General features: G+C 43.8%; 1 protein-coding gene across 2 annotated transcripts in view; it reads right to left on the bottom strand.

The window, feature by feature from the left end:
- Positions 1-233: 233 nt before the first annotated feature.
- The window catches only part of LHFPL3 (LHFPL tetraspan subfamily member 3), a 253,353-nt gene continuing 233,800 nt past the window's right edge, over positions 234-19,786 (bottom strand). For both annotated transcript variants that reach the window (XM_068669836.1, XM_068669835.1), the window contains one exon: positions 234-2,882. Coding sequence is in view for 1 of the 2 variants with exons in the window: in XM_068669835.1 (XP_068525936.1) it covers positions 2,854-2,882 (29 nt within the window). In the remaining variant the exon portion in view is untranslated. The remainder of the gene's footprint in view (positions 2,883-19,786) is intronic.

The raw sequence follows: 19,786 nt of genomic DNA on the forward strand, positions 1-19,786 counted from the left end.
CCAGATGTGTACAGTCAGGTACCAAAGGATGCAGACGACTTACCACCAAGGTAATTCTTAGCCTTCTTAGCCTGTAAATTTGGTGCATGCACACAAATCACTGCCCTCACAAAGGGACTGGATTTTGCTCAGACTTTGCATACCTCAGGAATCTGTGTAGGCACAGGCATGTAGGAAGTGGTTGTGTTTACGAGGTGGACAGTGTTTCCAACAAGAGTAGCTGTTACCAGAGATTAGCTGAAGAAAAGCACTATCACACTTTATTTTAGTATGCTACAAAATTCATTGTTGAACTTTATTAGGTACTTTAATACCAAGCATACTTTAAAGTAACAAAAATTATTGTTATTACTTTTTACAGAAAATCAGGTATTTCAACAGTTTTCTTTACAGTCTTTGTTGACTTAAAAAAAAATTACAGTCGACAAGTTACAATGGAGTGGAATGGGAAAGTTGTAACATTTTAAAAGGTAAAACATACTATTCATACTGAATCAACATTTAGTGATGTACGTCCTTGTAAGTCTTTCCTTCTGTTTAGGTACAAATGGTACATTTTTACTGACCTGCCCTGGCAGGGTTGCAAGGTCTTATGATGACACTTTTTTTTCTTTGCAACATTTGTGTTTTTAGAAAGGACTTTTGTGTTACACAGTCACCATGGTGCAAAACATAGTAGTCCATAACAAAATAATATACTACAGAGAAACCCTATTTTGGTGATTTCTGTCGCAGCAGAAGTGCCATGACTGCAATAATTTGGGATAGACATAAACCGAAAGACCAAAAGAAGTTGATGATACAATGGCACATCCAGATAGCAAAGCTTTTCACAGGCTTTTGAGATGACAACATGTGTGTGAACCAACAGGAGCCGTGAATTAAGACAGGTTTGCTGAGACACCATTCACAGGAGCTCCTGGGTGCCCAGCTTTTTAGGATGTGCGTTTTCTAGATGACACTGGTTGGGCTAATCACAGACTTAAAAACCTGTTTGAAGTGGGACCTTAATGACTTCGTGCATCCCCATGTGTAAATTACCTGGTTTTCGGCCCACTTCAGTTCAGTAGCAGGTGCTGGGATCATGCTTATGGTGGCTGATTGATTTGGGTGGGATTTTTTTACCAGCTCTAATGCTGGTCCTTGTAGAAGTCAAGGGAGTCTCCTACACACAGTTACAAGAACAGATTTAGATTAAACTACTTTTATTTTAAATGCTGCCCAGCTTCACATATAAGTTTACTTGGCAGACATTCACATCAATGTTCAGTTTCTAAAATAAGCAGAGCCACAGTGGTACCTTGGTAATTAGATAAAAGAGTTACCTATTTCCTTGAATTTATTTATTGACAGTTTTCTTGAAGATAATTTTTCAACCAAAGATGAAATTTTTCTGAGATTGACGCACTAAATCCTTGAATACTTTGTGTTGTGCAGCGAATAGTTAAAACCAGCTTTAACCCATGCTTTACTCATGTCCTCAGTGTGTCGTGGTATTTAGGATCAGCAATAACAATGAATTATTATTTTACCTGTTTCCCCTGAAAGCCAGAAAACGATGCAACAGGCTTAAAAAATCTGCAGAAACTAGCACTGCAGTGCTCGTTTGGGGCTGGACTTGGCTGTTATGCACAGAAGGGGGCAGGAGAAGTGCTGGGAGCTGCCCGGTTCTGTGCCAGGAGGAGATGCGTGCGATGCTGGGCTCATTGGAGAGGAGCAGAGAGGGAGCTGCTGCCTCCCTCCTTCTCCCTGTGCCTGGTGCATCCAGGTCTGCCTCCATACACTGTGTCTCACCGGCTTTGGAAAGGAGGGGATTTTGTGGGGAGCTGGCTGAGCCCCCCACTTAGCCCCTGTGTGAGCTGCTGGCAGCGTGCATGAGCTCCTGCTCTCTTCAGTTACCTGTGGAGCTGAAGGCCAGAAGGGATCACTCGATCACCTAGCCCGATGGTATAACAGAGGCCAGAGGTGTCTCTTAGTGGTTATGTGGCAGAACAAGGAAAAGATCAGAAATGCCCTCACAGCCAGCAGCTGCTTTAATACATTTAAGGGGTAAATTACTTTTTCCTATGAAAAAGAAATCAAGTGGTTTTGTTTTGTCGCTTTAAATGCAAACAATTCTATGTTGCCTGGGAAATTATAGTATCATGATATTCAGTCAGACATATCTTATAGTATATATGCTTCATAGAACTAGAATATAGGTCAGAAATAATTTTCCAGTCTTAAGTTTGTTACAGACATAGATTAATTGGAACACATACGCAGTAAAAATTGAGAAGCTTTACAGTTTTAGTCAACGTATTATACACTGAAGTAAATGAGGTGCAGAAATATAGCATTAAAAGTTATGCTTTTTCCACTAGGAGATGGAAACATTCAGAGAGTCTATTTATAAATGCTAATTTAAGAGAGATGTCCTATCAACTTCTTGGCTACTGGGATAGGAATAGTCTGGAGTTAACTGCCTCTCTACTGTGAAAGGTTTTAAAGCTTTTTGCTTTCCGTCTGAATAAAAAAAATGACATTTACAAACCTCTTCAATGCATATATATTACATATGTTTATCTAGCAACAACTACACCCCTTTTAATTTATTCCCCAAATGTGACTTTTCATGCATGTCTTCTGGATGCTGTATTCAGCAACAGTTTCTAATGAGCTGGTGTGTAATCCATGATTGCATTTCTCTTCCAAAAATCACTTCCACGTCTGGCTGATCTATGTTTAGAAGGTGGCGCTTACCAATCAGGCATTTTGCTCTCGTCAGCGTTCTTCTCTCTCGGAGGCCCTTTCCCAAGCTTCTTCCCATTTTAATGTTGATGTACAAAAGCTGTTATTCGGTTTGTTTTGTGCTCATTCTAGTGAGGATTGGCTTAGAAGGACTGTGCAAAACAGAGAGAAGAGAGAAGCTGGTTTACTGCCAGCAAACATAAAGATGTTCATACTGTACTTGGCTCAGGCTGAGCATCTGATCAATATTCAAATACACTTCGCTATTTGTATTTCCATTTATCAGGGAAAATGGCAAGTTTAATCTTCAGCTATGACAATGATTTGTAATCTGGAATTCTTAAAAATCATCTTTCATCAGTGAATCAACATGTGAAGTCAAAATAATCGGATTGCTTCATTTAAAGTTTGAACAATATGAAAATAAAGATACAGTGCATACAGGGCAGGAATCACATTCGCTGCAGGAATATCATGAATCAAGATAAAATCCTGACATTCCTGTTCCACATCGATAATTTTTCACTCCCCTGAGCACACAATCCACACTTGTAAACAAGATAAAACAGCGTATGGTGATAAATTTCAAAGGAACAGACCCCACTGAGGACTGAGGTGTTTTCAACCCAATGCCCACCATAAAATCTGAAGCTCCCCCATCCAGTTTTGCTGTACCATACGCAGAGCAGTGTGTGCAGGACAGCCAGTGCTGGCTGTAGCCACACTGTGAGCAGGGTGAGGAAGGCTCCTCAAGCCTTGCTGGAGGTGACTGCCCATAAATCAGCCCTGGAGGGGACAGCTCATGGGAACAGCAGTGTAATGAGAAGGTCTGTGTGCAGACACACATGTACACGTGCATGCTATCACCATCGTTTGCTCTCCGGGCACTCAGCATGGGATGGCTGTGCTCTGACAACCTCTGCCAAGCACACGGGAGCTGTGCTGCTTTGCAGGTGCATGTACATGTGCCAGCAAATGCAAAAATGTGACTACTCTGGGGCTTGGCTTTCACCAAAATGAGCTCTTCAGATCAAAATGAGCTCTGCAAATACACCGTTAGCTAAATTCTCCCGATGGCTTGTGCCAAGCTATGTAGTCCTTCTACAGGCAGCCTCCTCGTTGTCTCCTGTGGTCAGAGCTCCTGCAAGCCCACAGCCTGTGGGAGAGGACGACCACCTTCATCACAACCTTCATCGTAACACAGGGGCCACTGTGGGACACTGCTGGGACTCAGGACTTGGGGAAATCATGTGTGTAAAAATAGAAGAATAAGAATGGATTTAATTCTGAAATGGCAATGAACTCAGAGTTTCAGAACTAGAAACTCTTAAACATGTTAGAGACAAATGTTTTACTCCCCCTGAAGTTACATGGACCAGCCATCTTCTCCTATCCCCAGTGACTCCTTGGACTCCTTGGTCTGCTGCTAATTCTACCACGGACACCGGGGAGCATGAAGCCCTGAAGCAGGGGCTGGTGGTGCCATGGATCTGGGAGCCCAGTGGTGTCTAACCACCAAATGTGGTCCTTGGGCACCCGCTTCCCCCATCAACTTCCAACAAATTGATGTTTTTCAAGCAAAGTTGGTTTTGGCAGGAAAATTCTGACTCGTTATAGCCCACACGTGTTCAGCAATCATCTGTAGTCCAGATGTATTTCACAAAGAAAACATTTTTAATTGATACTGCTGACACTAGAAACTGGGAAATAAATTATCCAAGAAGCATAAGCTGAGCTTAAGGAGGGCCCTGCTGAAGATGAATGGATCTGTTTTCCTTTTGTCAGAAAATGAATATGCAATATAGTGTTCGCTGTGGTAAAAACATTCTTAGGATGTGAGTATATAATGGGACCGACAATTTCCAGTTTTGAAAGAAAAAAATGCCATTGATAGCTCCAGGAGTTTCTTTTGTCCCTTTAAAATGTGGCAAAAAGGAAGGATACAGAATGAATGAGAAATGCACATATTTGTGATAAACAACATTTATTAAAATAGCCTTAGTTGGGAATTTCAGTGTCTTTTACTAATATGGTTATAAACATAATTAGTAGGGTAATTATTAATATAGTCAAGTAGAATTGCTAAATACAAGAAAGAGAAAGTATCTGAACCTCCAACCTATTTATTTGCTGAGTGAGGGATCGTTTTTGAGACTTTGGAACAGTGCGCCTGTGTTATTCAGATCTTTAGGAGTGCTCATTGGATTTCCAGCAGTGTTTGAGTTGTAACAGTGCTGGGGTTGCTCAAACCTTTATTAGCTCTTTTGACAAATTTTGCACACAGGTGATATAGACATGGAAATGAAGGTTAATAAATACCAGAGGTGCCTTGCTGATAAGGCAGAAATAAGTCATTCACATCCAGCATCCCTCAGCCTGGTTTGTATCACATCATAGGCTCTCGACTTCTTGAAGTTTCTTTTTTTTTAGAGCTACTCACAGGCCTTTTCTAGCCCTGTTGCCTAGAAATCAGTAATGGAAGCAGTCTTTGTGAAAGCTGTATTGCCCAAACCACCTAGGTACTATGCTGTTAAATTCTCTATTTAAAGTCTTGGAAGGCTGCCTGTGAGGCTGACATCCTGACAATGCATTTTTTACTCGTGTTTGAGCCATTCAATTAGGGAAGTCACTTCTGTTGATGGCTGGGGTGCAGTCACCCTGTGAAAGATTTACAGCATTTTAATGTTTATGTACATTTTCAGAGAGGCCACCAATATATCTTTGTTTTGAAGATGAAAACACATACTAAGATTTCGAAGTTGTTCCCTGCCAAGGTATAAAACACCTACTGAGTTTCAGGTAGTCCCCTCCATGCTGTTACTGTAAAGGCAGTCAGATGGATAGCAAATACACAGAGAAAGGCACACCTTCCAGGTCTGAATGTATTTTCTCTCCATCAGACTTAACATTTTACCCCACTAATTGTCACCAGACATATTTATGCGATCTTCTTTGCTGATTGTTTGACTGGTAGCCTAGAAAATAACACCTTTCCAAGAGCTGATCTTATATCGCTGGCTCCACACACACACAATTACTGTGGATGCCTGAACTAAAGAGCAACTGGCATGCATGGTCACACCCAAACCAGTGTTGTTCCAAAATCACACCAGCTATCAGAAGCCCATGGGTGATGAAGCACCAGAGATTGGCTCCCAGCATCTCCCCTGTATTCCTCTAACCTAGGGAGCAGCATTATAGCTCTGGAAGACTGGCACCGTGTTTGGTGTGTGGCAGGAGATGAAGGAGGAGAGGAACATTGCTGTTGAAGGTCTGCAGCTGGAAATAAATATGCTGAGGCACCTTGGCTAAAACAGCTGCCCAGGCAGTAGGCCAACAAAAAGGGGTTTTAATGAGATGCTTCGAGTTCTTGCCTTTCTGCTTGTGATCTGGGTCAGCTCCTCATAACCACAGGTAGGTGGTTTTGTTGTTCACATCACAGTTGGTGCAATGCTAAGCACGTTCAAACTCCACTTGTAGCTACTGCACTCCAGAACTCAAACAGCAATGTGCAGTCAGGTCCTGGGCAACAGCCAGATGCGTATAATTAAAAGGCATGAAATGCAGGAAAATGCCCAGCAGCAGTGGGCAGATGGTGTCCTGTCTGCTCTCCTTTCTTTGAAGATATTCCCTTTAAAGCACGTAACAAAAACTATTTGGGTTGCCTGAGAGCAATATTTTATTTTCCTTGTGATGAGAGAGGAATACAGGGTTCTTTAAGTATGTGCTCTCCTTTGCTTACCTGCCATGGGTGCTTTTTCCTGCCTGATGCATCCTTTGCCCTGGTCTTTTTGGGTGTTATTATGCATTCAGAGAATCCTTAAAGTTGGGAAAGCCCTCCAAGGTCAACCACCCCCTACCACCAATGCCACCACTAACCCATGTCCCCAAGCACCACGTCCAACCTCTCCTTGAACACCCCCAGGGATGGTGACTCCACCACCTCCCTGGGCAACCCGTCCCAGTGCCTGACTGCTCTTTCTGAGCAGAAATGGCTCCTCTTTTCCAACCTGAACCTTCCTTGGCACAACACCCTGAGAACCACCCAAATATCATGCTCTCAGTAAACAGGCAGGCAGCAGATCAGGTCCTCTCTTAACACATAAGAGTCCTGGTGATGAAAGCTGAAACCCTAACGTGTTTTTGAAGATGCTTCCCACAGACAGTCCTGGAAGAAGATATGTGGTCAAGAGATGAGTGAGCCGTGCCTACCGCTGCATCGCAATGTAGACACAGAAAGGAAGGATCAAGTTTCCCCTGTTGAAATGGAAGGAAGAACGGAGAGAAATTCCCGATCTATTTTGCTAGCAGCTTCCTTCCTGGTGTTTTACCATTCAGCATCTTCCAACAAAATGTGATAAATGAGCTGTCCACACCGGGGCTACCTGAGCCTGTTTCCTCCTCCCCCTGGCAAGCCAGCAGGCAGAAGCTGGCAGCTGCGGCTCTGCAGCCCCTCACAGTGCCTGGAAGCACAGGGGTAATGAGACTGTGAGAGCATACAGCAAACCTCAAGGAGTTGCTAAAAGGTTTATAAAACTTTGGGATTGGAAGTGGGATGTTTTTGTCCATACAGCTTAAGAGGAGAAGCTCATCTCGACAGAAGGGCACATGAACTAGCTCTTCTGCTGAAGTACTTCCTGGCAATAAAATAGAATCAAATCACATAAATAATAACAAGGTTTTTACCAATTCAGTACGCAAACCCCATGAAACCAGATCTGAGAGGGATGATAAGGCCTATTTGACCTGCTGGGTGGTATCTTGTGCATCTTGCTAGTGGCAGCAGCTGAACTCCAGGGGCACGGCTGTAGGAAATGTTTGTTCCCAGGGCTGTGCGAAATGGTGGGAGCAAAAATTTTCTAAACATCCAGTGAAAGGATGCCCAAGCTGTTTTGCACACAGAAGGCTCAGTTCATGGCTGCACAAGGGCATCTCTAGTATCTGAGAGGACTATTTCAGGGCCACATGGAAGCTAATGGTTGGAAGTAAGCACTGAACACAAGAATGCCTTTTCAGTAGACAATCTTTTCCAACAAGAAACAGAAAAATGCCTGAAGGATCCCACCAGAACAATTTTGCCAACCTACTGGTATCCGTGTACAGGCATAAACAACTCATGCACTGTCAGTCACAAGAATAAACCCAGAGCATTGCAGGCACACTGCAGACCCCAAGCCTCCCTCCTTGCGCCTTCAGTGCTCCCACTGACTGCCCTGCTGGTCACATCCTGCCCTTCCCCACCAGATCCTAGCCGCTTCTTGTAGTTTTAAAATCCAATTTATTTGTACATTTTTTTTTTCCTTTTTCTTTTCCTGTTGCTGCATGTAAAGGCTGACACGGGGCAGGAGGAAAAGGCTGTCAGTTCAGAGAGGTTGGTTGTAGCCAGTGTGCTATGGAGGGGAGAAGAATGGCACAACATTGCTATGCTATTTTCTGGGTTGCTTTCTTTTATTTCTCCAGGCAGAACATGTTTTGAAGATGTTATGACAATAAGAAAAGGTCTCCAGAGAAAATTGTAGTTATTAAGACAAATTAATTAAAAAAATAAAAGGATCAAGCAATTAAGTCTGATGACCTTGTGCCAACGTATGAAAGGAGAAATATATTGGGAAATTAGGTCTGGAGCCAGAGTGCAATGTGAGTTTCCCTCTTTGTTTTCTTGGTTTCTTCAAGTCCATTTTCTTCTCCAGATGAAATTTTTGAGGAAGGTAGGGAGCTTTTTTGGGAGGAGAAAGAATATGGAAGATGGGCTTGGAGATGCATCACACATAGCAGCAGCTCTCCAGGAGTCAGGCATTGAGTGTGAGGCCCAGGGCAGGGACAGGAGACTCATTTCATCTGGGGATGATTCCTAGCACAAGTGAACACATGTTGGCTCCTGTAGGACTGTAGACATTGGAGAAGACTGGAGACCTGAGTCTGAGATGCACAGAGTGAGATATGTGAATCCTGGACAATGGGATTTATAATGGTCCTGCACAGAGCGATTAACAGCATCAATGGGAACATAAAGGAAGAAGCTCCTGCCCACACAGAGATGATCTGCAGCCTGAAATATCAAACTATTAGGCTGTTGTGGATTAGTTTCTTGTAACAAGTTGCCAGAGAGCTTGTTGAGCACAGCTTGAGGGCTGGTATTTTTAGTCCTGTTACTTATCAAGCAACTGCATGCCCCCACTGCCTTTTTGGAGGGGTGAATGGCTTTACAGGAGGTGAGTTTGAAGCTTCAGCTCCATACTAGGAGGGCTGAGCACCCAGGATGATGAGATGATGATGGGCCTGGTGCAGGGCTGCAAGGAGCTGGCCAGCCTGGTGGGAAGCGTGAGCCAAGCTGCGTATCGCAGCCAGCTCAGCTGCTCTCATCAGCAAGATCTTACAGCAGGGGCAGGTGCACTGTGACTGCAAATGTTGAGAACTGGGGCTAGAGCTGCTTCACGAAGCACCTCATCACAGCCTGACAATTTTATTTCAACAAGATCCTCCTTCAAATGCACCTAAATATAACCAGATGGTGGTGACAAGCTCTGAAACCCCAAATTTTGGCTGGCTTCAAGCTCCCCCTGCCACCCTGCCTAGTGCCTGGCTTGGGTGGCCTTCTGGTTTGAATGTGGCTCCAAGAATACAGCATATGCGTGTGCATTGGTGAGAAAGGCAGGAGGAGAGTGACAAGCAGAGGGAAGAGAGACCTATCCACGGGTAGGGTAAAGTCATAGCTGTCATCCCTGTCATCTGTCAGCAACAGCCTGTGCTGATGGGAACGGGGCTGCCTTGGGCGACAGCTCCACTGCTTTGCTACCAGCAGCTCTTGGGTTCCTCAGCTGGATGGCTCAGTGCCAGCACCACAGGATCTTCTGAGCCAGCATGACTGCTCCTGTGCCATACAGTGAGCACTGAACAAGGGAGGAGGCTGTGCCTCTGCTCGAGGTGGGCACCGAGACACTGGCATATAGTGACCAGATCCAGCGGATCAGCGGGGAGCATTTTCTTCCACTTCAATATTTGCTCTGTGCCTATCGAGAAAACGAAGATTTTTTTTATCACAATGAACAAACGGAGCAAAAAGCCTCCCATTCTTTCTCCAAAAGAGCTTTCTTTTACTGTGGAACAGGAATTCAGGAGGCATCAGAGAGCTGCTCCTTCCTCCGGTGGTTCCCTTCCAGAAGGCTCATCAATTTGTCTTTTGTACTTGCTGATGTTTCTGGGGTGTTTGGGATGGCAGTCACGTCTCAGGACAGGTTTGCTGGCATGGGGGATCTAGTATGTTGTTAGAAGGACTGGAGAGAGGCTGAAATGCCTTCATCAATAACGTCTTTTACGTGAAGTAGCTTCCTGCTCTGCGGAGTTGTAGGCTCAAGTCAAGCAGAATCAGTTCCTTGTTGCTCATCTGTTTTTATTTCCTCCGTGTGGTTTGCTGCAGTCTTTCTTTACCCAGATGGTCAAATAAATTGCTGTCACTGAACAGTAGTCCCTGAACTGTGATTCCCAAGCCCTTTCTGTTCCTTAGCTGTTGAATGAGGAAATGTTTTACTTCTTTCATATTCCACACATTTACTGGCATTGCTTTTTAATTTCTTTCTTGGAACCCAGAGGATCTGTAGGTATTTTTGTTTGTTTCATGAGCCTTCAGGCTGCGTGATCAGACTGCCCAGAAAGCTCTGCATCATCTTTATTTAAAAACTGTTAGGAACTTTGATCTCTGCTTGTTTCTTGCAAGCCCTGCTGAGGACCAGGCCGTGTCAGTCTAGGCACCCAGACAGAGTCCTGAGCAGAAAGGCCAGAAAATGTTTGGATTGTATATTTCTTCATTTTGTTAATAACAATAGCTTTATATCCACTGTAACTAGTTTTGTATCCTCCAGGAGCTTCCTGTACTGTGCTGCATGATGTTAGAAGCTGCCATCAGCGTACCTTTGGTCTGGGAAAACAAATCTTGCTGACATTGATGCAAAACTCTACTTTTCTACTTTTCTGGCTAAGTAATCGGAAAGAAGCCAAAAACCATCCTAGGGTGCCAGGAGCTGTAAGCAAGGCTGAGCTCGGGGAGAACTGGTCACCAGTTCCCACGTAGTGTTGGTTTGAGCCTGCCCGTGTGTGCTGCAGGGGAGAGGAGTTTGGCCTAGGGAGAGAGCCAGGATGCTGGAGCAGAGCCAAGAAGGTGCCAGCCAGGATCTCTGGATAAGGAAACCACTACGATGTGGCTCATTTTGCTGTGGTGACAGAAACGGAGCCTGGCTCTTTTTCAAGAGATTGGATTTCTCCAGATAATTTCCCAATCCATGTAATGAGTTTTTCCTCCCAGCAGAAAGAAGCAGGACCGTGACAATTTGCTGGCCATTCTGCCATGCTAAAAGGAAATTTTCCATGAATCAAATTTCCTGAAATGATTCATTGATTTTCAAATGCTGTACTTCATTAAAATAACTCCAAGAAATTCAGTTTCAGTATCTCAGAAAACAATAAAAATATCAGTGCTAGCATTTCTTAAATGCTGCAGAATAATAAAAGCTTTTAAACTCTCTTTTCTTTGTGTCAAATTCATCTCCCTCTTCTCTGGCTAGTGTCAAAACTGCATGGCTTGGGAGGACCATGCAAACCCGACCCAGTCTGGGCAGGATTTGTGCTGCAACCCTTGCCCTGGACAGCGCGGGCAAGAAGGGAATGTGGTGGCTGTGTTTTTGGGGGCCATCCCTGCCCTAACACCAGCTCTCTTTATTTCATCTCCTGATGCTTATCCTCTGCTGGGATGAATGTTTCAGTGAGGATGAATGTTTCGGTGAATGCTTATTCATTTTGAAGCATTACAAGTGCATCAGCTTCTGCCTGGTGCTGGGAGAGTCTCTGATTGCAGTCCAGATTTACATGAAACGAATAAGCAAGGCCTGACCATCAAGGGACTGCATTCCCATGAGGAGTCATCACTACTCACAGCCTTCTCCAAAGCTTGCCCAAGAAAACTGCTGATTGCAGTGGAGAAAATAAACACTGAACTGTCGCAATGTGGGGGGAAAAGCACAGATGACCCTGGGTGGCTGCTGGGGCTGGAGGTGAAGGAGAAGGGTCCCACAGCCCCAGGTCTTCCTCCTGAGCACCTCAGGGCTGGGGCTGCTGACCCAAGGCTGCAGAAACCCGGGCTCTCCATCCAAACCCGTTAATGAGCTGCCAGCATCGATCCCCTTCTGGCCTCTGTGAGACGCAGTTGCCAAGTTACGTGCTTGTGGGAACAGAAAGATAACGATCTGGGGAAGCTTTAGTCTGAGGCTTCAAAACTGCAGCCTAATGATTAGCTAATGGCTTACCTGAGCATGGAGATGTTAATTAGCTGTCTATATACTCTCTGGGCAAATAGGAAATAACTGGTGCCACGCATAAAACCAATCATAATTTCCAAAGCTATGAAATTACAAGCAAAACTCCTCCTTACTAGAAAATACCCTAAAGGACTCCCCATGGGGTTCAGTGAAATTTAGCTGGGTTTAGGAGATGGCAACACCAGAGTCTAAAGAGAGGGAGAGGTTTTCAGGGACCACAATCAGTCATGGAGAGCTGTCTGGCAGGCAGCAAGGAGCATGTGGACCTCTCATGGTCCTGATGGAGCTCATGACAGCATCCCTTCAGTCATCTTCCCTTTCACACTGCCCTGCAGGATTGCTGCAGAACTGATGTACGCAGGCTTTGGACAATATATCAGGATTTATGACTGCTATTATTTTATATTACTCCCTTAAACATTTTTTTCTGAGCTGCTTGAGGAGTGTTAAGTGTATTCTTGCAAAAGAAAAAGAGGAGATTCCCTCCCCAAAGAGCTTTCAGCACAGAGAGAGGGCAGTGTGCAGCAGTGCAGAGTCAGAAATCCTTCACGGAGAAAAAAGGGGAGGACTCACAGCCGAAGAGCATGCAGGAGGGCAGCCTGCTTTGCAGTGGCCCTGAATCACAGCTGTGGCAGCGCCCAGGCCATGCTCCTTCTCCTTTGGCTCAGAAGCAGGGAGGTGACAACTCAGCACATCCAACAAGCTCTGTAGTTTTGGGCATGTGAGGCTTAGCGAGACGTGGAGTGGAGGTGGCGATGGAAAGAGCATCATTCCTAGAGCTGCCTTTCTCCTTCCCATGGGAGCTGGTTGTTGGAGGGAACTGTGGTGCACCGTGCAGGGGTGAGACCATCAGCAGGTAAAGGGTGGTTTTTCCTACAAGCTCCTGCTCTCCCATGGAGGCTTCTTTAACCCTCAGATGTGTAAATAACTCACCTTGTTCCCTACTCTGAGGTTACACCTCATACAGCATAGGCTTGGCTCTAGGGAAGCCTTGGTGGCTTCTTTCCCCCTTCCTCCTTATGCCTGATTCCCACATGCGCCTGGACAATTTTCAATGATTTTGGTCATTCCCACCAAGGACTGTAAGATAATGTTCATATAAATGTCATTTAACCTTTCTAAATAAGGATGTGGTTGCCATTGTAACAGCAAGAGACAACAGGGAGGTCTCAAAAAGCCATCAGCTTGGCTGGAAAGAGTAATGGAGAGTGGAAAAAAACACAACCCACAACCTCAACCCAACACCTAGTTTGGATTCCTCAAAGCTCATTGATCAGTCACCCCTCCTCAAAGATAATAACAGTTCAGCACAACCCATTAAAGATGATGCTCAGAAATGATGGATTTGCTCAGAAATGAAAGTTATCAGTAAAAGAGGGGGGATTTAGGGCAAAGAGAAAGTGAGTCTGCCCTGTGCAGCTGAAGGCCCCAAGGAGCAGTGAAACGGTGCCTTTTGCTGCACCTTGAGCCCTAAGTACAGGTGCTACTGTATTACCTTGCTCTGTAGCTCTCGTAAAGAATTCACAAAGGCTTTCTGCCCTGAGTAAATGTTTTTTGTCCGTCATTCCCTCTCATTTGCCTTCATAAGGGTATGTCTCTGTGGCGAGAGCCATGGCCTGGTGGTGGTACCAGGGACCTCTGCTGCTCGGGGACCTGTCCTTTGGCACTGTTGAGGCTATTTTGTGCCAACTTCCCAGTACAGGTGCCTCCAGCATTGAGAATCTGGTCCCCACCAGGACGCCTCACTGGTGCTCAAATCCTAATGATGGATTTCTGCTCTGGAGTGACGGCTGGTGTAGTGCGGCTGGGTTAATGCATGTCAGCTGTCATCGTCCTTGTCAGCCGCTGCCGTCAGCGAGCAGCGGGTGAGTAAATCTGTGATGATGAATATCCCAGAGAGGGCAGGGATTAAATATTTCATCGCTTCAGACACTGAAACTTCTCCTCATTTGGAATTATTTTTTTACGTCCTCTAAGATCACCCTGGCCCCAGAGAAGAGCAAAGGCTGTGTGGGTCTCCTGAGCTTCAGCCCTGGTTGCAGTCAGGTGAGTGTGGCTGTCTCATGGTGTTTCCCAAAGTTTTCCCAGGGTCACCAAACCATGGAGATGAGCTTGGTGTTCAGCCTTATGTCCCCTGCAGCACCCTGCATCCTTTCTCCTTCTCTGAGGTATCTCTCAAAACCCACCACTAGCAAAGTGTCACATTATTGATTGCTTGGGAGACAGAAAAAAATGCAATTATTCAGATTTTTAGTCTTCCAGGCTTTCCTGGTGTTACCCACAGGAACATTATATTAAAGGGATTTTCAGTGCAAAATACCAATTTGTTGAGACTGAAGCTTTCTCGGGTGCTTCTCTTTAATCACATCAAAAACGTTATTCTGGGGGAATATGAAAAATGAAAGGAAACGCTCTGATAAACAAGGTCTTGGCTACTTTGGGAACTGGCTCTTTTCCCCTATCAATAGAACAAAATAAAAATGAAAACATCTTTTTTGTTCCATGCCAGATGAGAGAGGACAGCCCTCCTGTCATTGCTCATGAGATGAAGTCCTTGTTTTCCAGAAAGCCTTAATGAGCCACAAACCTCCACAAACCAGGGAGATGTACAAACGCGAGCTGAAAACTCTGATTTATTTCTTATTTACCTCATGTTTCTTGAGGGCAAAGGGTTTTCTTTGCAATTACAAGGAATTGAAGGGTGGGTTTTTTTTTGAAAGCTGACATTCAAGTGTAAGATGAGATCCAGAGGTGGAACACGAAAAAAATAGCTTGAGCAGTCACGACATTTCTAAACTTGTAGGTAACTGCACAGTCATTTCCTCTTCAACCTTTCCTCCTCTTTATATAAGCTCATCTCCTTCCTTTGTTGTGCTTTTTATCTGGACAACAAACAAGCAGTATTCTCTGTATGGGTACATTCCTATAGGTCTGTGGTGCCACTGACTCCGGTGTTTGAGGACTCAGCTGGACCCTAGCAGAGAAGGGGTACTATGGACTTGCAGGTGGATCTTGCTGCTTCTCCATTATGTAAAACACCAAAATCAGTATTCATCTGTGCATTGCAAAGTAGCAGAAATTTTTTATTTTTTTTTCCCAAGCAGGGAAAGCATAGTTTGTGCTGTCTTATATAAAAATAGCAAATCTTATGAGAAGCTTTTCCCTCAGGGCCCATGGAATAGAATTTGTTCCTTAATAACAGACCAATGTGTTTTAATTGCTTACTGTAGACTATTACCCATTAAATTTAGCTGAAAATGTGACACCAGCAAGAAAACTTCTTTTCTGTTTTGCTTCCTTCTGCTTTTGAACTGTCAAATAACTTCAACATGTAAGGATAAAACATGACAGATGACTCAAATATGTGACAGGTCATAAAATATTGATTCTTAATGTTATCTTCTAATGAAACACATCTCACTGTGGGTACATCTTCTTTAATTGGGATTTCTGACTTCTGATTATTACGAACCCACTGTAGGCAGCAGTCTAGAATTAACAAGTGTTGGGTTTGGTTCCAGGGAATTGGAAAGCTGTAAATAAGGACTCAGTTTTACTTCTCTTAAACCAGTACTTCAAATCTAGACTACCAGCCATATCTTCTGTTACAGTCTGTTTTCTGTAAAGTCTTTTGGACCTTTTTGGTCCTTTTGGAATCAGTAGAGCCAACCCAACTTTTACAATCATCTGATAATGAGAAACACGGTGGCTCTATCAAGGAATCCCCTCCGGGACTTTTCCCCCAAGATAAGAACCTTCTCTTGATTATGTAGGAAATATATAAATCATAGTTGATAGATTATTTTTCAGGGCTTTGGGATTTCCCTGATTAACTTTATGATTTTCAGGCTTTTTAGGTTATTTTCTTTCAGCTAAGTTTCAGAGTGGTCTTTCTTACCTGTTCCTCCATGAAAAGAAGGCCTTTTTGGTCAAATGAAGGCCATGCTTGTTGGCTAGACATCATTACATAAAATGTTGGGGCAGCAAGAAAGAGATGCTGCCCTACTCGAACCTGCCTTTAAGCAAAATTCTGGAAAGTGAGAAAGTAAGATTCCCAATCTCTTTTTGAGCAGGTTTTGTGCAAGTCTGGGGGCCAGAAAAAAATGCAGTGCTTGCGCAGTGAAGTGGCAGTAGCTGCTTGTCTCCTGACCTGAGCCTGCACAAGCAGAGCCGTGTCACATCTGCACTTCTAAGCTCTTCTCAGCCCATAATTGAGAACTTCTGACAGGAAAGTTAACATCATCCCTCCTAAAAGGAAACCTTTACAGCACGGTGAGCACCCTTCCTAACAGCATAACCATGCGCTTGTAATGCAAAATTATCCAGGGTCATAAGATCCCAAATACAAGGACCTGCTGGGGACTGGCTGACATTCAGCTCTGAGAAGAAGTTTTGGAGTCTGCCATGGTCTTTGCTGCTGTTGAGGAGGAGATTCCTGCTCTCCACACTCCCACACCTGGGAAACCCACCAGACCATGGGGGCAGAACTGAAGCCCTGCTCCAGGCAGGATGGATGGTGCAGAAAAGCATGGAGCGACAAGGAAATGCACTTTAGGCTGCTTTGCTGAAGGACATATGCCCTGTGTGACCTGGGAGGGACATTCAGGATGCACCATGAAACTGTTTCCAGGGCAGATCCAACCCTAGGAGTGCTGGAATAGTGGGATAACACATGCAAGGCAGTGCTGACCTGGCCAGGGTTGGCAGCAGGACTCACACACAGCTTTGCAGCTGGGCTGCTCCTGGGCATCATTTGCCACATCTGGGTGATTTTGATGATGCAACTAGATATTGTGGGTATGTATCTGTGGTTTTATGGCATCCTGTAGCCAAATCACAATGAGAACTGGCATTTTCACAGTACTTCACACAGGGACAGAAAGAAACAGGGACAGAAGACCAGACCTTCTATCACATCAGCCTTACCAATAACAGGTGGAAAGAAAAGAGACTAAGGAAAGGGTGAAGGAAATGTTAGATAAGCTTTCTGATGATGCATGTGTGTGCTTGGAAGGTTGTCTATTTTCCATTTACATAAGCCAGTCTACTAAGTGACTTGAACCATCTCTGCAAGTCTTGTCTCTGGTGTTCACTGCAAGAGATACAATCTGAGAAGTGTTTGCACAGCATTTAGGAAACACAGCTCAGATAAACTGCTGTGAAAATAACTGCAGCACTTGTTGGTAAGGCATATTCTTAAAGTAGTTATCAGTGGTTCACTGTCCGGCTGAAAGACTGCATTTGTTCATTTCATGCAAACCCGCCTTAGGTCTGATACTGTTAAAATATTTTAATTAACCACTTGCATAATGGAATAGTGGATCTCTTCCATTTGCAGACTGTGGTTATCCAGGAAGGGCTGACAGTGTGTTGTAGTACAGAGTTAGTATCCAACATTCAGAATGAATTAGAGAAATGTCCTGAAAAATAGGACACAGATCAATAATGATATGTGCATGGGCAGAAGGAACAGCTGTAGAAAATATAAGCTAGGGATCAACTGACTGCATGAGTCCATGGCGCCTTTCTGTTGTGATTGCCTTTTGGGCACTGTCCCTGTCTTACACCTGCTGCCCTTTGTGGCAGGTGTGACAGCCCTTTGGGGATGCTGGACCACTGAGGCTGTTTGTAAGCCAGGTGACAAGTGAGGACTTGAGGTGATGCTGTTTGCAGTTTCCCCTGGAATTAACTGGAGGAATTAACTTTCATTGGGGCATCATGCTTTCTCCCCAGATAGCTTACAGCGAGGGCATTTCCACCACTCAGGGAAAGAAAGACTCCCCGGCCTTCATTTCTGTGCCAACTGTACTGCCTATTTTTAACAGCAGGCTCCCATTAGCATTTGTTTGCTAAAAATAAACATATTTCAAATACAATTCATTACAAAGCACATTAGGGTAAAGGCAATTTATGCTTCAGCCAGGAAGAAATATTTTTAAGAGACAAATTGGCTCGTGCATATATGCGTGGCTTGCTCTCGGTGCGTGTGGTGCCAGCTGAGATGATGCTCTGACTTCAGCGGATTGATGGGATGGGTCACAAAATTCAGGAAGCTGTTGAAGAGCTCAGTGCAACATCCTCTTCTAACTCAATTAAAACCATGACCATAATTAGGTAAGAGAAAAACAAAAAAAGGATGAGGCAGGTGGATGGGTAGAAACATTCCTCCCTTATAGCTGCATCACAGCACAATTGTAACAAATGGGTGAACAAAGTGTTTATTATTTTATTTTATTTTATTTTATTTTATTTTATTTTATTTTATTTTATTTTATTTTATTTTATTTTATTTTATTTTATTTTATTTTATTTTTTTATTTTGGGGGGAGGGGGTTGGAAGGAGAGGATGTCTTTATTATATTGAACATAATGGCTTCCTACAACCTCTAGTCTCCACATTGCTGATTCTCGCTTGCAGTACAGGGGGATATTACAAGGGTACAATTTTGAATCAGAAAAATTGCCAATGCATAAAGATTTTGAAGTGGGTTTAGATGACCTGCTGAGCCAGGAGTTGCAGCTGGAAGGTAACCTCTGGTGGATCTCACCTTCATGAATTGCCTAGCCTCTGTTTGATCAAAAATAAAATAAAATAAAATAAATAAATAAAAATCCAGTCTTCCAAAGTATTCCAAAGCCTCTAGTGGAAATAAAGTATTTTAAGCAAAACTTTCTATCCCTGATGGCATTTTTAGCAGGAGGATTTCTAGGGCATGTAGAGAATCACTGCTCTGAACTGAGATTCATGAGTAGGAACAGAACCTGAGCCTCACACACCCCTCCTAAGTGCCCCTCTCTCCTCCCTGTTGTAATTCACTACTAAAATAACATACCATAAATAACTCGCAAACTGTCAAAACATAACAACGACTCTGAGTCTCTAGGATATTTGGGGATAAAAGCAAAGCTTTCATTTACAGCTGGTGCTAATGAGCACGGTGCATGGGTCCTGAAAAATTGGGCTGGTCTGATTTTACCCACTAGAGGGGAGTGCTGTACCTAAAGTTACCAGCTCCATCACAGCTACTGAGGGAAATACTTGTAATTTCAAAGTAAGTGGCATTATTAAGAAAATTAATTAATGTTACTTGAAATTTAATTCAAAACGATATAAAATTGGAATGTGCACGAAAACGTTATTAAGTGTTCAAAATCCAAATATAAAAACTTTGCAGATTTAAGATCCTTCATTAAATGATATTCTGGAGTTACCAGACTTCTATTATTTTAGAAAAAAAAAAAAAGCCTACAATTTTATCTGATTTTTTTTTTCCTACACCGTTTCACAATGCATGGATGAAATTCTTTTAATTAAAACACGGTTTGTTTAACCTCAGATATTGTATATGTAAAATCTCCTGATGATTCACAGTCATTAGTGTTAAATGTGCAAAACCCAATGCCCCAGAATAGCATGGTGCCAGGATCCTCAGCTAATCACTGACACCTGAAACAAAGTGCAAAGAGGGAGGCAAGAGCCCAGGTGTGCTTCCCACCACCTTAGATGTGCTGCTGGGGAAAGGCCACAGCTGGTGGGACAAAGAAGGCCCTGAAGGTGGGGGCAGAGAAACCTCTCACCACTACATCTCTGTGGCTACTTCAGCCCACTCTTCCTTACTGGTTTTGTGTCACAAATCCTTAAATAAAGTTGCATATTTTGAATCTGCCAGGTCCCTGCTGTTCTCTTGTCTCACAGAACACCTGAGATCAGTCCCTGGGTGTATCTGCTCCAACCCTCTTGCTCAGAG

Source organism: Anas acuta, chromosome 1, assembly GCF_963932015.1.
Source record: "Anas acuta chromosome 1, bAnaAcu1.1, whole genome shotgun sequence".
NCBI classification, from domain to species: Eukaryota; Metazoa; Chordata; class Aves; order Anseriformes; family Anatidae; genus Anas; species Anas acuta.